Genomic DNA, 24357 nt, shown 5'->3' with positions numbered 1-24357 from the left:
ATCACCCGGAATCAATAAGGACCTTGAATATTAGTGGCGTGACTGAACGAAACTCCGTACGTTTCATATTTTATTATTTTTCTTTGAATTATTCCAAGAAAAATTTATATTTGTCGATCTGATTTTTCATCGGTTCAATAAATAATGATATAATTCGCGACGTTGTCCAAAAGGAGCGCCGTAATTATTGACATTTACACGAAAATTGTAAATAATAAATCCCAAAATTATTTACAAATCTGTCTGGAAACCCCCAAATTTCTATTACTCCCAATACTACTAATTGTATGCGGTTACATTAATTTCCTCAAATTACGTATATAAAAGACAACTTTCTGAAATTGAGATAAATACTTCGGAAAGAATACCAGAACAAAAACTAGTAAAAATAACTAACTTTATGGAAAGTATTTAAATTAATATGTCAGTCACGGGGAGAAGCTTTTAGGTATCTTTAATTATAAAATACGGCATATTCAATTGTATAATATTTTTTGCTTGAGTAAACTCGTATAAATATAAATATTTAAAGTCAAGAATAATGAAGGCTGTAATTTAAAAATATTTTGAGCTATAAAACATATAAAACAATATATAAAAATATATTTAAAATAAATTTGTAACGTAGGAAGATGTTACATTTAAATAAACATAATTATACGCGAATAAATATGAGCTTAATGGTAAAATAAATTTGTAACGAAATTTTTACAGTAATGCAAAAATGATTGGAGAATGAATTTAGTAACTAGCTAAAAGCTATTGATATCCTTCTTTATGTTTATTCCGAGAAAAATGGAAGAAAAGATAAGCCAACTTTTAAAGAAGATAGAACAGTCAAGTGACGCTCTCTATACGCTTATAAAGCTAACCATCTGCTACAAATGGAATGTGAATGGTAACCCTTTGCCCATAAATATTTCCGAATGAAAAATTAAACGACTATAATATAATCTTTAATTATTTGAAACACATCTTACGCTTGCAAGTTTATTTCTTTATATTTTTTTAACTTTTAATATAACAATTCAGTCCTGCTTTACTTTCTATTGCAAAAGTTTCGAATACAATTAATATATAAGACAATTCGTCTTTTCTTGTTGTCTATTCTTCATGAATATACATACATTTAATAAATAAATTATATCTTTTTGATATAAACTTCCTTCCGGAATATTTTCATTTTTTGTGTATTAGTATATTCACAAACTTATGATCCGTACAGACATTGCATGCCATGCTTTTTTCTGGTTTCAGGGTCTGAATTACCGACTCTGTAGAAAATGTTATGGTACGATAGCACATCCGGTAGAACACGGGTAACGCGTGATTGGATTTGTAACGAGTGGGGTTTAATTGTGATTAAAAATGTAGAAACTATGTTGAATCGATTAAACTTGGGTATATGAGGTTAGGGATATTCCCTAAGCTCACTATCATGAAAAAAGTAAACGCATGAAGCAGCCGGTAGAAGCCGAACAGACCGAGCATGGTAGCCCCTACCGGGAGAGAATGAAACCCAGAGGTATGCTAGTACTGAACCAAATCTGCGGAAAGAATGGTCGAAGACCAATCAGAGCTAGAACACAGAACAGGGAGACGTGCAACTATAGGAAATAATGGAAGGGCCAATAGAACGAACAGGAAGACAAACAAAAGGATGAGATTGGAGGAGGAACCTCAAGAGGGAGAAGAAGTAATAACAAGAATATGCAAGGGGAGAGAGGCCCTTAACGACTAACGATACTAGTACAAATATAGAAGAAGAAGAAACTTTAGCCGCGGAAACAATAGTAGAAGTTGAAACGAACAAAGACAAAAAGATAAAACAGGAAGGGACCGAGACTACGAGGGGAGATAATAAACAGAAAATTGTGGATTGGAATGGGCTCATCTCTTAGCTGGTGGATGACATGAAACCTGGCCAAAGGAACTTCGCGGTTGAAAGACTTACGAAAAGGATTAAGAGACAGGAGGAATACGTGTGGGAAAAACATGTACAAACTCTTAATAAAGGTCGAGAGATATTCACTCCCAAAAAAACTACTTATTTGCCAAGGATTATTCGCATTAGATGTAAAGCCATATACAATAAAGACATCAATATATGCTACAAATGCCTAAGATACGGTCATAAGCCCAGCGTTATCTACCAGATAGAGTATACGATCAACAAAATAGTGGCCTATAAATACAAGTCCGTTATAGAGTCAAGAAAAATGGCCACTAACGAGTTGGCTCTAGAAGGCAGGTTGGATAAAGATAAATTCCCAAAATTAGGATCACAGAAAAAAAGACGATCAAAGTGGAAAAGACTAACTAGACAGACGATGTCATGGAATACAAACAAAGAAGAAGAGTCATGGAAAGAAAATAGAAAACAGAGAAAGACGAAAAGAGCATAGAGAATGTCAATAGAGTAGGAGAAAGGGAAAGACGAGTACAATATAGATTGAATCCGCACTGAAAAAATATACAAGAAGAAGAGAAAGAAGTACAAGTTGAAGTAGCAAGAATAGGCAAAGGGAAGACAAAAGATAAAATATTGAGAAGAAGAAGAAATATTGAGAACCGTAAAAGAGCATGACATCATGGAAAAACTAAAAAAGAAATTATAGTAAATTATAAGTATAAACAAGAATATATTGATAAAGAAGATAAAAGAACAAAGTCACAAAACAGAAATGGAGAACAGGAAGGGCAATAGAACCTGGATAAACAAACTGGAAGAAATAAAAAACAAAATCCAAGAAAGACCTATAGTTATGAGTTTTACATAAAAACCCTTCAACCTAAATATAATATAATAATAAAATACAGGAAAACCAAAAGAAAGAGATTACAGAAAGGGAACACAACTACCAGAAGCCGTTGGGATGAGGATGAAACAGAAATAAAAATAAATCAGAGGAATCATTGGCCATCTCATCGGATTGTGGAAGCAACAAATCATCACACAATAAAAATAGAACACAAAATAGTCTACCCAGTCAAGATAGAAAAGAAAAAATCAAGAATGCGGTAACACAAAGACTGGAAGGTATGGAAAGAACAAGGATGAACATATAAGAAGTAATACGGAAAGAAAAAGGAGAAATAATTTGGGAAAGGTGACTGGAGAAACAAGCAAGAGAGATGGACAATAAGCTAAGGAAATAAATTAGACAATGCGCTAATAGGAGAACACAAAAGGAAGAAAAGAGTAAAGAAAAAAGAAGGAAAATGAAAGCCAACACAGAAGCAATACAACTAAAAGAACAGAAATACAAAAAGATACTAGGAACATGACGGAAGAAAAAACAGAGAACGTGAAAGAAGAAGGAAATGACGAAAGCGGAAATGAAAGCTTTACATCAATGGAGAACGTGGCCGCACGATACTGACACACGTGGCCATTAGTTTCTACCCCACAAATAATAAAAAAAAATTAACTCGATTAAAAAAAAAATAGGGGAAACGGGAATCTCGACGGTAATTTCTCCGGGAATTGCCGAATTTTAGTACTCTGAGATTTGCACTGTGATATTGCTACGACCCTGTAATTTATCTTTGGCGGCGGTTCGAGTGTTCGTGTTTTTGGTCGTGAAGGGAAAGGAGTGGGGAGACGTTTCGTCCGGGGCCCGCTATAGAGGACTCATCAGTAAGGCTATCCTAGCGGGCCCTTGCCTTAGACGTAAGGGTAGGACGAAGTCTCGGTGTATATATACGGATCGAGGCGGATCGCCTACTAGCGGGAAGAGGAGCCCTCTGCTGGCAGGTCTGGAGGTAGCCGCCACATATCGATTCCAATTTAATTCCAATTTAATTTCCGATTCTAATTTATCAAATTCCCGGAAGCAGGTCATAATTCAATGACATAATTTTTTTAATTTTAAGGTTTTAAAAATGTTTTTTTTTAACATATTGCTGATAGTTTTCTTATTAAATTGGGACCAAACATGATATAGTTTGGACAAATATTTCTGATTTAAATAAAATCAAACACAATATAACTTCGATTACATTTATTTATTTAATATTTATTGTGAAAATTTATATTCTATATTGAATGTTTTATGGCGTATCATCCTTGGAATCGTGTAGTATCGTGGCCTACTGTGATGGTTTTCCTCTATTTCCTAATAACAAATACAAATGTAAAAAAGATTGATTTATAAATAATTCATATTCAAATCGGCTGCAAATTTTTACCGTTGTATGAATACGTACTTACTTATTTAATTTTCCTTGCCCAAGAAATACAATTTTAATGCCTTCACCATGTATTGCATGTGAGGTGATTCTCTTGCACTATGTGGCAATGTAACCATACGTAATTTATTGTTCTCATACGGTTCTTCCTGAAGTCTTTCCGTTTCTACTTCTGTCTCTTCATTTTCGTCCCTCCTTTCTTCTCCCTCGCAGTTCAATAAAAATTGTGTAAAACACAATTGCTAGGGTGTATTGCTCTCTTGTGATAACACTTACTATGTGTAGCTCAAATCTGGTTCAAGCACTGACATGTCTGACTGAATGGGAGGACTAGCAGGATCAGTAATTTTATTCCATGAAATTTTAATATTACTTTCTGTAATTTCCAACCAGGAATTCGGTAAAGTGTCAATGCAATGGAAAAAATACAATAAACTGTTTTTTCACACTCTCCGTCAAACGTATAGGCTCGTCGAATATACGTCGAATGGAGGTGTTACGCGATTTTGGAGTTTTGATAAGGGGGAAACGTGAACTAGCCGATGTAATGTAATGTCAACGCGGATCGTCGCTATAGGGATTGGGGGTTTAGTTGCCTTGTATCTTTTTACAAGAAAAATTAAAGATATACCTCGAGCGGTAAAGGTATATCTCTGTGGGTTTGTACCAACTACTGCTTCGAATCAGAAAATGGAATAAATGAATTTTACATTCAAATTGACTGGTAACAGATAATATATTACAAGCTTTTTAGTTCAATACAAGATCGCGGTTCCAGTTTATCGCACTGATAAGTCACGCTGGCGGGGGCTTATAACCTTGCAACGATATACGTATGCATTCGGTTGAAATGCTCGAAAGAGAATCAGACTCAATCTCGCTAACATTCCTCTTCGTCAGTAATTGACTTGAAACTGGGCCCAGTTTTAGTCGCGGTTGGGCTCTTTATATACCCAAATCTTCTTGAATAACAGTAGTGGAAATGTCCATACGTGTCCTAATCCCAGAAAAATTCGTCGTCGTATCCCTTTGAAGATACATGACTCGAAATATATAGAGTGTCCCAAAAATGAATCGCAATTCGGAAAAGGGAGATTCCTGGGGCCATTTGAAATAACTTTCTCCTTAGCAAAAATGCGATCCGCGGCTTTGTTTACGAGTTATTAACGAAAAACAGTGACCAATGAATGACGAGATCAGCTGGTGAGAGACGGTCGAGCCAATGAGCGAAACTGGGCTTTGTGCGCTCGTTGGCTGGGCCGCTTCGCGCCAGCCGAACTCGCCATTAAAATAATTATTTTTTTTATTATTTTTAGTGAAAATTTCATTGCAATATCTCCAATTGTTCAATTTGATTTGAGTTTCTTTTACATTCCTAATAGAAAACGCCGGTTATAATATCATTTTTGTAACGAAATCTGTACAGCAGATCCCGATCTGCTGAATCCGTAAAGTCACGTGACTATCCTAACCCCTTAATAAAATGTAAATATATTTGTTTTCTCATGTGTGTAGTTACATATTGTAATAGTATCGTGAAATAAGTATTTTATTAAAATATAGAAAAATAATATTTCATCAAACAGTATTTAGAATAATGGTATTGCAATAGTATTGCAGACAAGAATTGTATCCTTCAGCTTTTTATAGTACCATGTACTAAAACACAACACAAGAACTGCATGTAAACATGTACTACACACCTGCAAGAAATTTATTTATTTATTCGAATAGAAGATAGCGTGTGACAGTTGCGAAATATGTTTAATTTTTAAATTTTCGTGTCTAATTTTCAGTTCTTTATTTTCTACATTTGAATCTAAGTATAAGTATTAAATAGCATTTTCTGATGTTTTAAATATTTAACGAAATTCATTCCAAATAGTATTTCATTTAAGCATTAAACGAAATAGTATTTACTTATGCAAATATTTCAATTTTACTACGTTTTGTCAAATTATTTCAAATCTTCACCACCCCTGATTCTGGCTCTAGAATCCAGAATTTGAATTACCGCTTCTAAACCGCCATATTGAATTTTAGTTCGTTCAAGTTCGCAGCTAATTCCAAGTGACAATCAAGACAGTGCTTGAAAAATTGACTGTAGAGTCGAGGCTCCCTGCTGTCATTCGAGCATAAGTCGCTGAACGACTCGTTACTTATTGTGTATCGTGAGCGAGAAGAGTAGTGAAGAGAAGCGTTTCAGAAAAAACCCGTGTATTATTGAAAGCTGACGATCTGCTGGATCCGTGGTAAGTCGCTCTTCGTTATTTTTTGTGATTTTCTTTTCGTGAGGTGGCTGGGAAAGTTGGTGTGAGCACGAACCGCTTCACGCTCTTGTTTGTCGCGTCCGGAAAGTTAGGAAATCGCGAGTACGCTTCAATGCGTACAGCGACTGTTCCTCCGCACGCGGAAGCAGTCTGTTCGCATTCGTGTCTTTAAAAGTAGTTTCTCGTGCAGTCAATTTTATTCGCGCCTTACATCGTACCTCACATACGTACTTAGCGATTTCGCGCGTGTATTTGAGGAAGAATATATTGTCAATATCACGCAAAAAAACTAACGCTATCCTACGCTTTTTGGATAAATCTGCAGTTTAGTGACTTTGCCCTAAATGTTCTTATTTTTACCAGTTTTTTCAAAAAATGTGCTATTGCTATTTTTTTAACAAAAAAAATTATAAAAACTACAGAATGCCTTAACCAACGACGATCATATTTCAGTATTGTTGTAAAATGAAATGATACTTAAAAGCACTTTATTCAGAATTACAAATTCTACTCCAGAACATTCGCGTATCCAGTAAAATAAATGATGGTGATATATTACAAAACTACAGAGATACAGAAAATATGGTGTTGGTGAAATCCCGAGGTGGCAACCTCACGGTTTGGTTTCTACTTTTGAACTGACTATCGTCTGAGCCGACCTCTGGGCCTCTGTCGCCAACGGCTCACCCTCACAAAGGGCCATAAAACAGTTCGATGGGTCATCGTTGAAATTCCAAAACCCTTCCTCAACGATGATGACACTGAAACTAATTTATTTATTAGTCAATCCACACTTCTCGGCCATACATTTTAACTTTATTTTTCCCAATGGTTTTGTAAACATGTCAGCCGACATTTGATCCGTAGGACAGTATCTATAATCCACCATCCCTTGATCCTTTAAATCCTTTATATAGTGAAACTTTGTGTCTATGTGTTTTGTCCTGTTACTGAATTTATTGTTGTCCACGAGTGTAAGACAACTCTGATTATCTTCATAAATAATCATTTTCTCCTGGATGTTTTCTCCAAAATCTTCCAGCAGTCGATTTAGCCACACTCCTTCCTGTGTCGCCTCAGCTAGAGCAACATACTCCGCCTCTGTCGAAGATAATGCGACACTCGTTTGCTTTCTGCAACTCCAACATATTGATGCTCTGCAAAATTGGAATAAATACCTGCTGTTGGATTTCCTATCAACTTTGTTTTGTGCCCAATCAGCATCTGCAAAGCCAATCAATTCCTTTTTGCTATTTCTTTTACCAAGTCTTAATTCATGACCTATTGTTCCTTTCAGTTAACGGACAACACTTTTCGCTTCCACCCAATCAACTGTTGTAGGTCGCTTATTATGTTGACTTAAAATTGCAATGCTTGCTGATATATCTGGTCTTGTATTTACAGCTAGATATAATAATGCACCGATCAACTGTTGATATTTGGAATTTTCTGGCATTGGCAATCCGTCATCTCTATATTTTCCATAGCCTTGATTTAATGGTATACTAGAAGGTTTTGCATCTTGTAATCCAAATCTGCATACAATTTTCTTGATGTACTCTTCTTGCTTTATACAGAAAAAACCATCTTCATTTTTTCTGATTTCCATACCTAAATATTGCTTTAATAGTCCAAGATCACTAAGCTGAAAATGTTTCTTCAAAAAATCAGCCACTTTATCAATTTTATCTATGTCCTTTGCAGCAATTAAAATATCATCTACATAAATAATGAGATAAATTTGTTTCCCTTCAGCAATCTTTATATATAAACACGGATCTGTTGAACTTTGTTCAAAACCATATTTCTTTAGTAATTCGTTTATCTTATCATTCCAAACTCTAGCAACTTGCTTCAAACCATAAATGCCCTTTTTCAATTTGCAAGCATGATCTTCTTTACCTGGTATGATGTATCCTTCGGGTTGCTGCATATAAATGGTCTCCTTGAGTGTCCCATTGAGAAACGCTGTTTTCGCATCGAAATGCTTCACGGACATACCTTTCTGACCTGCCAGCGCTAAGAAGGTTCTAAAAGTCGTTTGCCGTACTACGGGTGCAAAAACTTCGTCATAGTCCATCCCATACTTTTGAGAAAAATCTCGAGCGACAAGCCTAGCTTTGTATCTCCCAATGCTACCATCCGCATTTCGTTTTAATTTAAAGACCCACTTACAAGTGACCACGTCTCTATCCTTTGGTTTGGGTACAATGTCCCACGTGCAGTTTTCTTTCAAAGAGTCTATTTCTTCGTCCATAGCTATCTTCCAGTTGTCTTTATCGGGTCCTGATAACGTTTCCCTTATGTTTCTGGGTTCCCTTCCTTCATCCATAACCATGTGTGAAAAAACCATGTACCTGTCCGGTGGCACACCTTTATTTGACCTTTCAGATCGTCTGCATTGTTCGGGTCTCGTTTCTTCATTTCTTAAAGGGGTTCCGTGTTCGCTGTCTTCACTCGCATTTGTACTGGATTGTTCCTCGTTGTCAGATCTATCATCTTCCACGCTTTCTAGATTTTAGTCATCGTGTTTCTCGGTATTAAAGACTATGACTTCATCATCATGCACTTCATGAGTTAATTTATTTTCATTACTCTTATCTAAGAAAATTACATCACGACTAACTTTTATTCGATCTGTTTTTATATCTAACAATCGAAACGCTTTCGACTCTTCAGAATATCCGACAAACATGAATTTTTCAGCCTTATCGTCTAATTTTCTTCTCTGCTCCTTATGGATATGTGCATATGCATCACATCCGAAAGTGTGCAAATGTCCGACATTTGGTCTTTCTGAATACCATAACTCATGTGGAATTTTTCCAATCGCTTTTGTAGGAAGTCTATTTTGCAAATAATTTGCGGTATTCACTGCTTCTTCCCAATACTTCTTCTCCATATTTGCATCGAGCAACATGCATCTTGCCATTTCGATTAGCGATCTATTTTTTCGCTCTGCAACTCCGTTATGCTGCGGAGAATAGGGAGCTGTGTACTGTAGCTTTATCCTTTCCTTTTTTAAATAACTCTGTAAAACTGAATTCACATATTCCCTTCCTCGGTCTGACCTTATCATTTTTGACTTCTTTTGATATTGTGTTTTCATCATTTCCACAAACTCCTTAATACATGCAGTTACTTCATTTTTGTGGCTCATGAGATAAATCTGTGTATACCTAGAAAAGTCGTCAATAATTGTAAGAATATACCTTTTATTTCCGGGCGTTACCGTCTGCATGGGCCCGCAAACATCTGTGTGAACGAGATCCAGAATTGAATTGCTTTTGGTACTTGATTCCTTTGGAAAAGGTATGCGTGCCATTTTTCCTTTGACGCACCATTCGCAAGTTATTCGTTGTCCACAGTCCTTTATCCTGATGCCTGTGGCTAATCCTTTTACAGCCAAATCCTTAATTGCAGAAGGGTCCCGATGTCCGAAATGTCAATGCCAGGTATGCAGACAATCTTCTGTGTGTCCCGTATTTATGACTCCGTTCGCCGCACAAGCCCTTTCGACCGTTTTTACTTCGTACAGTTCTGGTGAAAGTTTCGCCGTCGCCTGTAGTTTCCCGTTTTTTACAATCTTACAGTTATCATCTTCGAAGGTTAGCTTGTATCCTTCTCTGACTAATTTCTTTACTGACAATAAATTAGATCCAAAGGTCGGAACGTACAGCACGTTGCTTATTTTCATTTCGGCAACCTCGCCTGAGCCTATTCTACACTTTATGACCCCTGAACCGATCCCTTGCACCTCCGCTGTCTTTCCTTCATCTGCAAGATACACGTGGCCTTTTCTTCCTGAGTCGAGTTCGTCGAAAAAAACCTTCGATGTCACCATATAGCTTGTTGCGCCGGAATCGACGATCCACGAGTTATTCTTCTTATTAACCTTTGCACCTAGACAAGCTTTTCCAGAAATTTCATCCGAGGCTATTGCATAAAAACTGTAATCATTGGAAGATTTATTCTCTGTAGCTTTATTGGCTTTCTCACTTTTATGCTTCCATGACTTATACTTTATGCAATCACTTTTAAAATGTCCAGATTTCTTACAAAAATAACACGTTTTCTGGGATACACTATTTCTGTGGTGAAATTTCGTTTTCATCGCTGCTTCCTTATCTTGAGAATCCTGTCTTGTATCTTTAAGCCCCATTTGCCTCTTGTACTCTTCTATCAATTTACTTTTCATGAGCTTTAGCGTAAGATCAGCTTCGGGCCTACTTTCCAACGCTGTCACAAGATTGTCATAGGATTCCGGAAGGCTTCCGAGTAACATTGCTGCCATAACATTGTCCGGTAATACTTGTCCGAGAGCTGCTAATTCATCGAAGTAATTTACCATTGTAGTGATGTGTTCCTCCATATCACCATTGTCTTTCAACAGTGTTCTACATAACCGCTTTAGCAACAGTACCTTGCTTGTTAATGTAGCCTTCTGGTGATGTTCCTTTAACGAATGCCATGCTTCCTTCGCTGAACTTGCACCCTTTATATGCTGTAATTGACTATCTTCTACTAGTAATCCAATCGTAGCACGTGCTTCATCGTCCTTTTCAGTCCATGCGGTATAGTCACTGGATTAGGTTTTTCCTTCTTTATCACATCCAATAGTTTTTCTTTAACCAGCAAGAGTTCTAACTTGTAGCACCACACTGAATAATTGTCAGCATTTAACTTTTTAATTCCGAAATAACTATTTCCACCCCGTTTGCCATTTTGACTCACTTTACCTTTCCTTTAACTGTAAACTTCTCTGTATTAGCCTTAATGTTCTGCACTGTCTTGAGTCACTCAAATCACTATTCACTGGGTTCTGGGCCCATAACCTGTTGTAAAATGAAATGATACTTAAAAGCACTTTATTCAGAATTACAAATTCTACTCCAGAACATTCGCGTATCCAGTAATATAAATGATGGTGATATATTACAAAACTACAGAGATACAGAAAATATGGTGTTGGTGAAATCCCGAGGTGGCAACCTCACGGTTTGGTTTCTACTTTTGAACTGACTATCGTCTGAGCCGACCTGGGCCTCTGTCGCCAACGGCTCACCCTCACAAAGGGCCATAAAACAGTTCGATGGGTCATCGTTGAAATTCCAACAAGTATATTATAGAGGACGAGATTCTGAACAACTTTTATTTGAAAAATAATTGCCGATCGGCCTTAGTTTTTGAAATATTTGCTGAAATAATTGATACTACCACAATGAGTTCGCCTGTACGTGTACCGCAACGCGTTGCGGCTGCGAGGGTTTGTCGCTCGTCTAGTGTTTCTATAAACATATGATAACCGCCAGTCGAGCATCGGTAGTTAGAAACGGTTGACGGGTAGAAAAGATCTAATCTCAATTATATTCGAATCTAAATATGTATGCGGTGTCAAAGAACTAACGCTAACTCAAACTTATTAATTAACTTTCTTTTCTTCTTCTTTTTGAATTTTTAATAGTTCTCGTTGCTTTTCCTTTTCTGCAATTTCTGTTTGCTTTCACTTTTTCTTTTGTTGTTGTGCAAATTTTTCTTGCTGCTACTAGTCTTATGTTATGGCAGTTTGTAAAATGTTCGCGTTTTTCCGTTTTTTATTTAAATCTGAACAAGTTAGTGTCTTGTCAAACGGTGACACTACATACATATATTGGACATTATACATATTTTCATTTAATCTGTCGTCTAACATTTGTTATCGTCCTTAATCATATTTGTTGCTGAGCGCTTATACTTAAATTAGTCTTTTTGATACTTGAGTCTACTATTTCGCCTTTACTTTCATCAGTTTACCGTTATATTTTTGGTACCGGTATTATACGAGCAAAGCTATTCCGAAATCGATTATTACCGTAATACCGATACCGTTATAATCCCAAAACCGATATACATATTATCGAAAACCGAAAAGAATACTGGTACCTCTTTGATATTCTGATTTTGGAAATGTAGTAACGTCTGACGAGTCGTTACGCCTTGTCGCCGAAATGGTAGATCTATCTTCATTTGTTTATATTCAATATTCCTTTTATCGCTGTTTACTATTTCATTCTACTCCAAGGTTGATCGAGACATTAAAAAACGTTCCATTGTTATTGTATTCTTCATCTCTTTTCCACTCATGATAGTGATGGATTTAGCGAGAAGGATGCCTCTGGTGGTAAAATTTCCGAGACACCTAAACAAAATGAAAGGACACGCACAAAACATATGATTCGATTAATTTTATTTCTTTTCTTAATTATTATTACACTGTATTATTACACTATATTTTATACGATTTTATAATTCTTTATAGCATGTATTTTTTTTTTGTTGCAACTTGTATGACCGAATCCACTCTATGGGGATGGACAATCATGAATAAGATACACGTGTAAATGTAATTTGTTGTCTTAATTTGTCAATGCATCTGAAGGAATTTGTAAAATTCGAATGCCCATTTATCCGTTAATATTGGTGTAATATGGCACACATCAACCAACAATGCATTCCAATTTTACAATATATGGCGTAGATGTCAACGTTATACTAGCGGTTGAATACTTTCATGTATGTGTGTATCCAAAGAAATATATAAAACAAGAACAGAACACTGGACTACTAAAAAATATTCAAATATTATTTACACAAACTGCGTGCCCCATTGGATCCCTCCATCGGTGCTGATTACGCATAGCTTTGGCCCTGCCGAGTCGAGAGAAGCGAGCAGTGGAGCACATGGCGATAAAACGTCGTGCACGCGTTGCCTGTTTGCAATGTAAATCGTTCCGACACTACTACAGGGCAGTTTCTTCTTCAGAAATGTCTACAGGAGCCGATCCTGGGTAGAGTTTCCGTGTTAGACAAAGAATTTTTCGTAAAAATATAAAAATATTGCGGAGAAACTACGCAGATACTTTATATTCGGGAAACTCTTCTCTATCATCAAAACCAATTAGAGTTTTCTAACATTTTTACTTTTCATGTAATACCTCATTTTTGTCGAAAATACTGGGTTTTTACAAAACTTCGTATTTTTTTAGAATTTCGGCTTTTGGATTGTTGTTTGGGGAGCGAAGCTGCTTCGATCTATTTTTAAGATCAATTTTGTACGCGTTTTTTATCGATCACACTGGATGCAGTTTCTTTCGGCAAGTTGTTCTAAAATTATTCTAAATTGTGCGAAATTTATGAATATGCTTTACAAGCATTTTAACCCAAATCGTAGGAGAAGTATTTTTGTTGTAAGATGCAAAATTGTCATTTCCTTATTACATGTAAACACGTCGTCCACAACTGAGAGGTTACAAGCAACTAACTCGTAAATGTACACTTTTGATAGGATGTAATATTAGTATATCATTAAGAATATCGGTATTCAAATGATATTAGTTACTCACTCAGTAAGTACAGTTACTCATGAAATTGAGCGTACACCTTTTAAAACCCAATAACTTTTTTAAAACTGGACTAGTGGCTTGAATTTTTTTTAGATGATGATTTTTTATATGATAGATAGATGAATGATCAACTAGTCCACTAGATTAGAAGAATACGAAATGATAGATGAACTATTCTACTAGACGATGACCGAAATGCTTCTTTTAAATTTTACTATTACTTGGAATGGCAAGAAGAAATAAAAAAAAACTCTCGTCGTTTAACTTTTTTATCTGAGCCTGTAACAAAAATGTCAAAAATGCCTTTTTGTAGATATCGGTAACTTACACATATGCATGCTGAAAATTTTTGTCGAAATCGGTTCACGTTGTTATGAGTTACGACAAATTAAAGATCACAAAAATTGAAAGAAATCTGCAATTTTGTTTTAAATATTTAAACCGATTTTGATCAAATTTTCAGCACGCATATAATTTACGGAGATCTACGAAAGGCATTTTCTAAATTTTTGTTACAGGCTCAGATAATGAAGGTAAAATTTTTTTGTCATCCCAAGTAATAGCAAAATTAAAAAGAGGCAGTTTAGTCGTCGTCTAGTCTTCCATCCATCATCTAAAAAAAATTCAAGACACTTAGTCCAGTTTTAAATAAGTTATTGCGTTTTAAAAGGTGTACTTTCAATTTTGTGAGTAACTGTACATGTATACTGTTATGGTTCACGATAGGTATATTTACGAGCTCTTCGAGGTGTTCAGTTTTTCTCCAACTGCTCGCTTCTCTATTCCAGCAATGCCGTTTCTTTCGATTATTCGAATCCGTCCGAACAACTTGGTTTCATTTGAGTTTTATTCGAATCAGTTCGAAAACCGATAGGTATCTTTCAAACTGTTTCGTTAACTTTTCCATGATGTTATTAACGAACAATCATGACCAGAATCTAATATGAACGATACCGTCTTATCCGACTTGAAATTGACATGGCTCGTATCAATCCACTGCAAGACTCTGTTACTTTGGCTGCATTTCTTGGACATTAAGTTGTAATATGTTCACTTTCGTTACAAGCACAGCGTTTGACGTTAACCAGTTTATGAAATCGGCTCCTTGACATCAGCAGTCGACCAGTATTTTGATTTTGTTGCATTTTGGATCCCGCATTTCTCTCGACGATCTTTTCGATTTTTAATTTTACCCCGTGCCTCCGTGACGAGTGACCATTGCAACAATGGCCTCCATAAGCGAAACACTCATTATCTGGTCAATATACTCCATGGAGTGTTGCAAAGTTTCGTTCATAAATGGTTCAATTGCTTTGTAGTCGTCAATGTGTCAGTACCAAAGTACTCTACCCAAGCAGCCTGTAAAGCTGGCTATTTGTTTACTATTACTCGCAGGCGTCAACTTTTAATATACTACACCGCAAGCTTTCCTGTAAATAAGCGATCATACATACAAAAAAGCTCTCGTTTCGCAATAAAATTAAATTTTATCCATCGATCTCTATTGTATGCACCAAATATTTAGAGACAAGTTTTTTGTGTCTTTTTGGTTGAATGATTTTGGCAACATCTTCAGACGATTTTCGAAATAGCACTTTCGTGGCGATATTGGTGTTACATTAGAAGTTCTATTCTACTGAAGGTCCTTAATTTTGCTGTAACAACCCAAACATTGTCGAAAATGAAACATTTTGATTGCTCAAGTTACCGCATTCCTTCCATGTTTATTCCTACGTTTCTATGTTTTTGAAAAAATATCGCGTAGATCAAGATGATAATAATATTTATTCATGCCCACAGGTGCCGACGAGCAGGATACTACATCATATTATATGCCGATAAAGTTGCAAGAGTGGTAACTAGAAGCTCGGAAATACACATTCCTTGTGAAATAATCCAGTAAATCCTTAATGAGAAAATCAGGAACAACAATAAGAAGATTTAGCACAACATATACTAGTATATGAAAATATCGAGATTCTTAAAATGTATCCCGATAGTATAAGTAGTAGCGATGAAGATGAACAGTGGCTGAAGAATTATGAGTTATTTTCTATTATACGCAAAAAACTGCCACAAGAACAAATTATGCAAGACATTGGAAACTGTCTAAAGAATGGTGCAGAAATAAATGCTCTAAATGCACGAGGAAAAACAGTTTTAGATGTTGCACGTGATAAAAATTATGAGAATTTAGTTGAATTTCTTTCTGCACTAGGTGGTAAAACAGCATTGGATTTAGCAGATGGTAGCGATACTGATTCATATAAAACTCAACAGCATAGTGATATAAATAGAACTAAGTCACAGCAGCAAATTTGGCAACCAATAAATATGGATGCTGCTGACAATCAGAAAGTAAATTTACCATTACCGGTTGCCGCGGCACATGGAAATGTAAAAGATATAGCATCTGTAATTAATCTCCAATTACCTTTAAGAGAAACTACTCTTACAGGAGAACAACTCAAATTGTTAAAACAAATTAACGAAGAAGGTAATACACTACTATCAATAGCTGCTAAAAGTGGAAAAAAAGATAACGTAGATTTTTTTATTCGATGTGGAATTGATATCAATTGTCATAATAAATTAAAAAAGAGTGCTGTAGATTTAGCTTGGGAAAATCACCAATTTGATATTGTACTTGCATTATTAAAAGCTGATTCAGATTTTCCTAATCACTTTGATCTAACTGTGTTAAATGAAGGAAATGTTCAGAAGGAATTTAAAGAATTTGTTGGAAAGAGAAATTCTTTACATGAACAAATTAAAGAAAACCATTTAGAGGATATTAAAGTTTATACGGATACTATTAGCGAATCGAAGCTTTGCTTAAATAGTGAAAGTCAATCGGCAATGTTTACAGCTATTGAAAAAAAAAGATTCGAAATTTTTGCGTTTCTTAAGTCCGCTGGATTCATGTTTAAAAATGAAGATGAAAAAGAATGCATAAATAAACTCTCTCAAGGAGAAAAAGATACTCTAAAAACAGAAATGATTTCTAAATTTCCTCAAATTGATCAAGGACATATTCTTTACCTAACATCAAAATCAAGATCAGAGAAACCCGTCGACAAAGAACTAATCGAGAAACTTTATAGGTCTTTGGATGCTATTCCTGAAGTTTCAATAATTCTAAAAGTGATACAATATATAGATTGTCTTGACATAATTTTTGATTTTGATAATGACAATATTAGCAATATTAATCCTACTGCTTCAGAAAGTACAAAAGGAACTACTGATTATAAAGACGGTAGAATTTACTTAGCAGCTAAGATAGAAGAAAATAAGCTATTGGGTACTTTAGCTCAAGAGTTAACGCATCTTGCAATCTATATCCTATATAAAAATGATTGTAATCCATATGACAATAATTTAGAAAATTGTGAAAAGCGAGCTTTTGAAACAATAACGGCGAATATTAAAGATTATACAAAAGATATAGTTAAGGAGATGCACAGTAATACTGAAGATAGTCCGCTCATAACTCTAGCAAGAGCATTTACATATCCGGAGGATGAGCAGCAATCTGAACTAATTGTAAGTATTCCACATATACTTGCACGATATCATGATGAAGGAAGAAGATGGTTGCTTAATACAAATAAAGAAATCAAGTCGCTTTTTGAGTACTACACCGATCAAGCAAAAGGAGGAATAGCATATCGATGTAAGGAATTCATTGAAAACAGTTTTTTAATTAAGCCAAGGAATAGTGTACAAGTTCTTAATGAATATTTAGGAGAAATGAACAATATAATAAAATATGAGATACATTTTGAAAATCCTATTGATCTTGATAACTTTCTAAGGTCAAACGAACAAGTTTTTCTTCTAAAAACAGAGAACACGTTGTTAAGCATTTTAAGTATTTATGAAAGCTTAACAATTGAGAATAGAAATTATCCTATACGAGATTGTCTTTTTTTAAAATTTAATTCTTATATGGAGAAGGGAGACAAAATCAACCACCTATACTATTCTGCAGCAGGAAAAATGCTATGCATAAGATATCCCTACGATTCAGATAAGGAAAGATTATCAGATGTTTTAAAAGCTTTAAATACACTTTTAGAAGAAAAATCAGATAGAAAAGTCGTATTCATAATACCAGAAAGTAAAATAGAGGAATTTCATGAAATGAAAAGGGTGTTCACCAACAAATGTTATAAAGAAGCAACAGACCGCAAATTCACATTAAATGACCTAACTGAAGAATCACAGCAGAAGCTCTTGGAACGAGAAGTAGTACTGCAAGGAGCAAAAATTAATTTGAAGAAATTAATTGGTAAGTGGGATAAAAATGCAAAACAAGTAATTGATGCCGAAACGTTAGAGGGACTTATTGTCAATAAAGTAATCAAGATAGGTAGTAGTCCATTAGGCACAACTGATTTAGAAGGAGCATATTCTGACTTAGTTGACGAAGTCAATATGAAAACTTTGGTTGATAAATTATTATCAGAAGAATCAAATGATATTTACATTATTAGTGGGATACCTAGCACAGTCAAAGAGAACAAGTTAATTGAATACCTAGTAAATGCAGATATAGATAATAGCAAAATACCAAAAGTGAATGATCTCAAAAGTCGAATAGCAGTATTGAATCAAGATATTGACACAGCTATTGACAATAGAATACAAGTAGCTGGTGATCAATTTAAAAAAGAAGATTTTAAACAAATATGTCAGAACAATCGGGAAAGAAAGATTTATTGGATTAATGTAAAACATGAAGGTAGTGCATCTAAATTCATGCTAGAACAAATTTATAATCCTGATTTTTACTTAAAAGGTAACAGATTTAATAATGAAGTAATTATTGTGAAAAATGTAAAAGAACAGTTAGCAAGTCCTACGCTTTCTGAAATATTTATCATCGGTGGCAAAAGCAAACAGGAGGCCACAAGATGGCTTCAATTTGGTGATAACAGAGAACAAATAGAATTTGAAAGAAATTATAGGGATCATAGGATTAAGTTCCTAAATTCTCAACATAATATGCTAACTATTTTTGAAGAACTAGTTGTACAAAATTACGCCAAAACAGTTCATTTGCTTAAGTTTGAACAAGAACAGCTTATTTGGTGTAAAACTTATGGTTCATTAAAGAATTTGAGTAAATACAGAGGTAAAGACCATAGAAATTCTAAACCTTTAATAGGAGAAGATGCTTTAATTATTGAAATTAAAGACGATAAGGTGGTAATTATCGCTGGTGATCCAGGAATTGGCAAAACTACTACTTTGGTTAAGTTATACGAGTTACAGTATGTATTACAATCTGGCGCAAGAGAGTCAATAATTAAATCGCATTGGTTGATTACAATCAATCTAAAAGATCACTTAGATGCAATAAGGGATATTGATTTTAATGTTCCAACAGAAATAGTACAAAAAATAACAGATTTTTTATTACAAGTTGATAAAAGTATAAGCAATGATTTTGCCAGAAGATTATTAGGTATGGCGCTGGTAAAGCAGGATTTTGGAATACCTTTATTAATAACATTTGATGGATTTGATGAAGTTTTAGATGAAGTGAATAGAGATAAAGTTATCACATTATTACAACGTTTGAAAGATAAAACTAAAGCTAAATTTTGGATTACTACTCGTCTCCATTATCAGCAGACTTTAGAGAGTGTAGCATCAACATTTGCTATAGAAATTGACCCAATTTGTGATAAAACAACAAGCGAATTCATTAAAAAGTATTTAAAAAATCGCCTAAGTCTAATTTTCAGTCGTGAGCAGTTTCAAAGTATCTTTGGCAGTAGTGATGAAATGACAGAAAATACGAGCATGCAGGCATACGCCAAGGCATTCTTAAGTAAAATGCACGAAGTATTTAAAGGCGATGTATCGAAGCTCATTGGAAGACCATTACAGCTTTTTTTAATGTTAGAAGGCTCTACGAGATATTTTAAAGAATGGACGCGAGATATTAATGGTCAAAGCCCTGACTTTAGTTATGTGGGAAATGACATATGGGAATTATACGAAAATTTTGTTGATAGAAAGTATAGTATTTATTTTCAAAAAGCAAAAGTTAAAGAACGACTAAGACAGGAACAAGATAAAATAACTTATGATAATTATCATACATCTCTAACTAAATATTTCATCCTTAAATCTGCACCAAAACAATCTTTAAAAACATTTAGAGATACATTACTATCAGTTGGTATTATCAGATCTGATGGTAGCAATATTGAATTTATACACTCAACTGTTAGAGACTACTTTGCTGCTAAAGTATTCGTAAATTGGATAGCAAAATGGAAAGCAGGGAATCAGTATGTACTAAGAAAATCAAAAAAACAAGAATATTTATTAAAAGAGATTTTAGTAAAGACAGATTATCAAGTTATACGAATATTTTTAAACAGTCAACTCCTAAAAGAGAAACTGACAAATATACATCTACAAGAGGAATATTATGATAAGGACGTTCTATTTGTAGCAGCAAAGGAAAGTAATAAAGGAATCTGCCGTTTTGTCTTCGATAATTTATATAATCCATATAAAATTCTTAATGTTGACGACAATAGTGGCATGACAGTTTTGCACACGGCTGCTAAGTATGGTAATTTGGAGATAGTTAAATTTCTGATAAATGAAAAAGGGGCCGATTTTAATGCCAAAGACAATGAAGGAATGACAATTTTGCACACTGCTGCTGGTTATGGTAATTTGGAGATAGTTAAATTTCTGATAAATGAAAAAGGGGCCGATTTTAATGCCAAAGACAATGAAGGAATGACAATTTTGCACACTGCTGTTAAGTATGGTAATTTGGAGATAGTTAAATTTCTGATAAATAAAAAAGGGGACGATTTTAATGCCAAAGACATTAACAGAATGAAAATTTTGCACACTGCTGCTAGGTATGGTAAATTGGAGATAGTTAAATTTCTGATAAATGAAAAAAGGGCCGATTTTGATGCTGAAGACATTAATGGCATGACAGTTTTGCACGCGGCAGCTGAGTCTGTTAACTGGGAGATAGTAAAATTTCTGATAAATGAAAAAGGGGCCGATTGTAATGTCCAAGACATGAATGGAATGACAATTTTGCACACTGCTGCTATGTATGGTAATTTGGAGATAGTTAAATTTCTGATAAATGAAAAAAGGGCCGATTTTAATGCTGAAGACATTGCTGGCATGACAGTTTTGCGAATGGCAGCTGTGTCTGGTAACTGGGAGATAGTTAAATTTCTGATAAATGAAAAAGGGGCAGATTTTACTGTCAAAGGCTATGAAGGAACGACAATTTTGCACATTGCTGCTATGTATGGTAATTTGGAGATAGTTAAATTTCTGATAAATGAAAAGGGGGCCGATTTTAATGCCAAAGACAATAATGGCATGACAGTTTTGCACACGGCTGCTGAGAATGGTAATTTGGAGATAGTTAAATTGCTGATAAATGAAAAAAGGGCCGATTTTAATGCCAAAGACAATAATGGAATGACAATTTTGCACACTGCTGCTAGGTATGGTAATTTGGAGATAGTTAAATTTCTGATAAATGAAAAAGGGGCCGATTTTAATGCTGAAGACATTGATGGCATGACAGTTTTGCAGATGGCAGCTAAGTTTGGTAACTGGGAGATAGTTAAATTTCTGATAAATAAAAAAGGGGACGATTTTAATGCCAAAGACATTAACAGAATGAAAATTTTGCACACTGCTGCTAGGTATGGTAAATTGGAGATAGTTAAATTTCTGATAAATGAAAAGGGGGCCGATTTTAATGCCAAAGACAATAATGGCATGACAGTTTTGCACACGGCTGCTGAGAATGGTAATTTGGAGATAGTTAAATTTCTGATAAATGAAAAGGGGGCCGATTTTAATGCCAAAGACAATAATGGCAGGACAGTTTTGCACACGGCTGCTAAGTATGGTAATTTGGAGATAGTTAAATTTCTGATAAATGAAAAAGGGGCCGATTTTAATGCCAAAGACAATAAAGGAATGACAATTTTGCACACTGCTCCTGGTTATGGTAATTTGGAGATAGTTAAATTTCTGATAAATGAAAAAGGGGCCGATTTTAATGCCAAAGACAATGAAGGAATGACAATTTTGCACACTGCTGTTAAGTATGGTAATTTGGAGAAAGTTAAATTTCTGATAAATGAAAAAGGGGCCGATTTTAATGCCAAACACAATAATGGAATGACAATTTTGCACACTGCTGCTAAGTATGGTAATTTGGAGATAGTTAAATTGCTGATAAATGAAAAAAGGGCCGATTTTAATGCCAAAGACAATAATGGAATGACAATTTTGCACACTGCTGCTAGGTCTGGTAATTTGAAGATAGTTAAATTGCTGATAAATGAAAAAAGGGCCGATTTTAATGCTGAAAACATTGATGGCATGACAGTTTTGCACGTGGCAGCTGATTTTGGTAAATGGGAGATAGTTAAATTTCTGATAAATGAAAAAGGGGCCGATTTTAATGCCAAAGACAATAATGGAATAACAATTTTGCACACTGCTGCTAGGTATGGTAATTTGGAGATAGTTAAATTGCTGATAAATGAAAAAAGGGCCGATTTTAATGCCAAAGACAATAATGGAATGACAATTTTGCACACTGCTGCTAGGTCTGATAATTTGGAGATAGTTAAATTGTTGATAAATGAAAAAAGGGCCGATTTTAATGCTGAAGACATTGATGGCATGACAGTTTTGCACGTGGCTGCTGAGTTTGGTAACTGGGAGATAGTTAAATTTATGATAAATGAAAAAGGGGCCAATTTTAATGACACAGACAATAATGGAAACACAATTTTGCACACTGTTGCTAGGTATGGTAATTTGGAGATAGTTAAATTTCTGATAAATGAAAAAGAGGCCAATTTTAGTTTTAAAGACATTAATGGCATGACAGTTTTGCACACGGCTGCTAAGTATGGTAAATGGGAGATAGTTAAATTTCTGATAAATGAAAGAGGGGCCGATTTTAATGCCAAAGACAATGAAGGAATGACAATTTTGCACACTGCTGCTAGGTCTGGTAATTTGGAGATAGTTAAATTGCTGATAAATGAAAAAAGGGCCGATTTTAATGCTGAAGACATTAATGGCATGACAGCTTTGCACATAGCTGTTAAGTTTCATCACTTAGAGGTTGTTAAATATCTGATAAATAAAGGTTTCAGTGTTGATGCCAGAAACAAATTTGGCGAGACAGTTCGGGCCGCGGCTATTAGGTCCAGAAACGATGATATCATTAAATGTGTATCCGTATTCTATGCATATTCGCATAAGTGAATCTATCTATCACTCTATAAGTCTATCTATAAGTCTATCTATCACTCGCATAAGTGATAATAGGAATTAAGCGATTATTCCCTCTTTCGTTGTTTATTTATTCATATAATTGGAGTTTAGTTTTATATAACTGGGTTTTGTTACAAATTGCTTTCAATACAAGTGCAAGTATATACATCCAACTGGAGTCGGACAATAGGAGCATCGTTCTTGTCGGTATACAGGGTTGTATGTCGGTTAAACAGAATTCAAATAAACGGAGTTCTAGTGTATTATTATTAAATTTGGTGAGACAATTTTGCCCGCGGCAGTTATCTCTGTTAACTTGGATATAGTTAAATTTCCGTCGTATGAAAAAGAAGTCGATGTGACTGCTAAAAAGAATGTTGGCATGTCACTTCTGAACATAGCTGATGCAAATTCCCGGAAAATAAAGATACTGTTTGCCCCCCCCCCCCCCCCCCCGAAGAAGCCTTGGCATCATTATTTAATTCAGCAAGTATTTGTAAGCTGAGTAGCAGTACTATCCCACACTCTAGTTAGGAGCAAGTAATTTGATATTGTGTCAGAATGAAAAAGAAATTGTGAAGATGCGAAAGAGGCATGTACATTGTAAGAAAATATGAATTTTTTTAATATGGTTGTGTAATTATAATGAATTAATGATTAAATATGTTGTCTTAAGCGATATATGATATACAAAGTGTATTCTTTCAAAGTAACCATCATCTCTAAGATATTTTCAAAAATCTATCAATGAACTGTTTTGTATAGAAATTAAGTATTCTTCAGTATTCTTGACTTTCTATAATTGATTTCATAATACAATAACGTCAATTTTTTGTTTCAATGTGAAGATTTATGCAACAAATTTTAAATATGAAAGCTTTAAAATTATTTTTGTTTGTTCGACAACAACAACGAAATTAACTCGTTCAAATATTTCGAAGAATGAGACATTAATGTCAAGCACACTACGAAAGTGACATTAAGATTTTTAAGTGGAAGCTTGAAGTTTTGTTATACAGGGAGAGTCACGAAAAACAGAACACTTGAATTTCTTTGTTCGTATGAAGCATAAAGGAACGTTTTGAAAATAGTTTTGGTTTTGACACATGCTATCAAGGAAATTGGTCTCAACTGATTTGGAATTGATTGAGTTTAAGGTCAGGAGGAAGCAGAAAGGACTGCGGGGTCAGGCTGGTCCGACT

The 24357-nt window shown here is 34.8% G+C and overlaps 1 protein-coding gene and 1 long non-coding RNA gene across 3 annotated transcripts; one reads left to right on the top strand and one right to left on the bottom strand.

Annotated features, from left to right (window-relative positions):
- Positions 1-3442: 3442 nt before the first annotated feature.
- On the bottom strand, positions 3443-5874 carry LOC143259507 (uncharacterized). Its single transcript, XR_013033464.1, has 2 exons — positions 4214-5874; positions 3443-4118 (listed from the first exon to the last, which is right to left on the bottom strand). It is a non-coding gene; the product is annotated as an uncharacterized LOC143259507 (long non-coding RNA).
- Positions 5875-6244: 370 nt separating this feature from the next.
- Positions 6245-23834, top strand: LOC143259463 (uncharacterized). Of its 2 annotated transcripts, none has more exons than XM_076521797.1 (2): positions 6245-6443; positions 15644-23834. In XM_076521797.1, the coding sequence occupies exon 2, from the start codon at positions 15830-15832 to the stop codon at positions 23144-23146; it is 7317 nt and encodes a 2438-aa protein (XP_076377912.1). In that variant the 5' UTR covers positions 6245-6443; positions 15644-15829; the 3' UTR covers positions 23147-23834. The 2 variants fall into 2 exon arrangements, with proteins under 2 accessions (XP_076377912.1, XP_076377913.1); XM_076521798.1 differs by lacking the exon at positions 6245-6443 and adding an exon at positions 9596-9773.
- The last annotated feature ends 523 nt before the right edge of the window (positions 23835-24357 follow it).

This window comes from Megalopta genalis, chromosome 5 (genome assembly GCF_051020955.1).
Source record: "Megalopta genalis isolate 19385.01 chromosome 5, iyMegGena1_principal, whole genome shotgun sequence".
NCBI lineage: Eukaryota > Metazoa > Arthropoda > Insecta > Hymenoptera > Halictidae > Megalopta > Megalopta genalis.
The sequence above is the reverse complement of the archived record's forward strand: the minus strand, read 5'-3'. Positions and strand labels throughout refer to the sequence as shown.

What these genes read in the sequence shown, in the direction of transcription:
- LOC143259463 (XM_076521797.1), top strand. Translation starts at nt 15,830, where the DNA reads ATGTATCCCGATAGTATAAGTAGTAGCGATGAAGATGAACAGTGGCTG.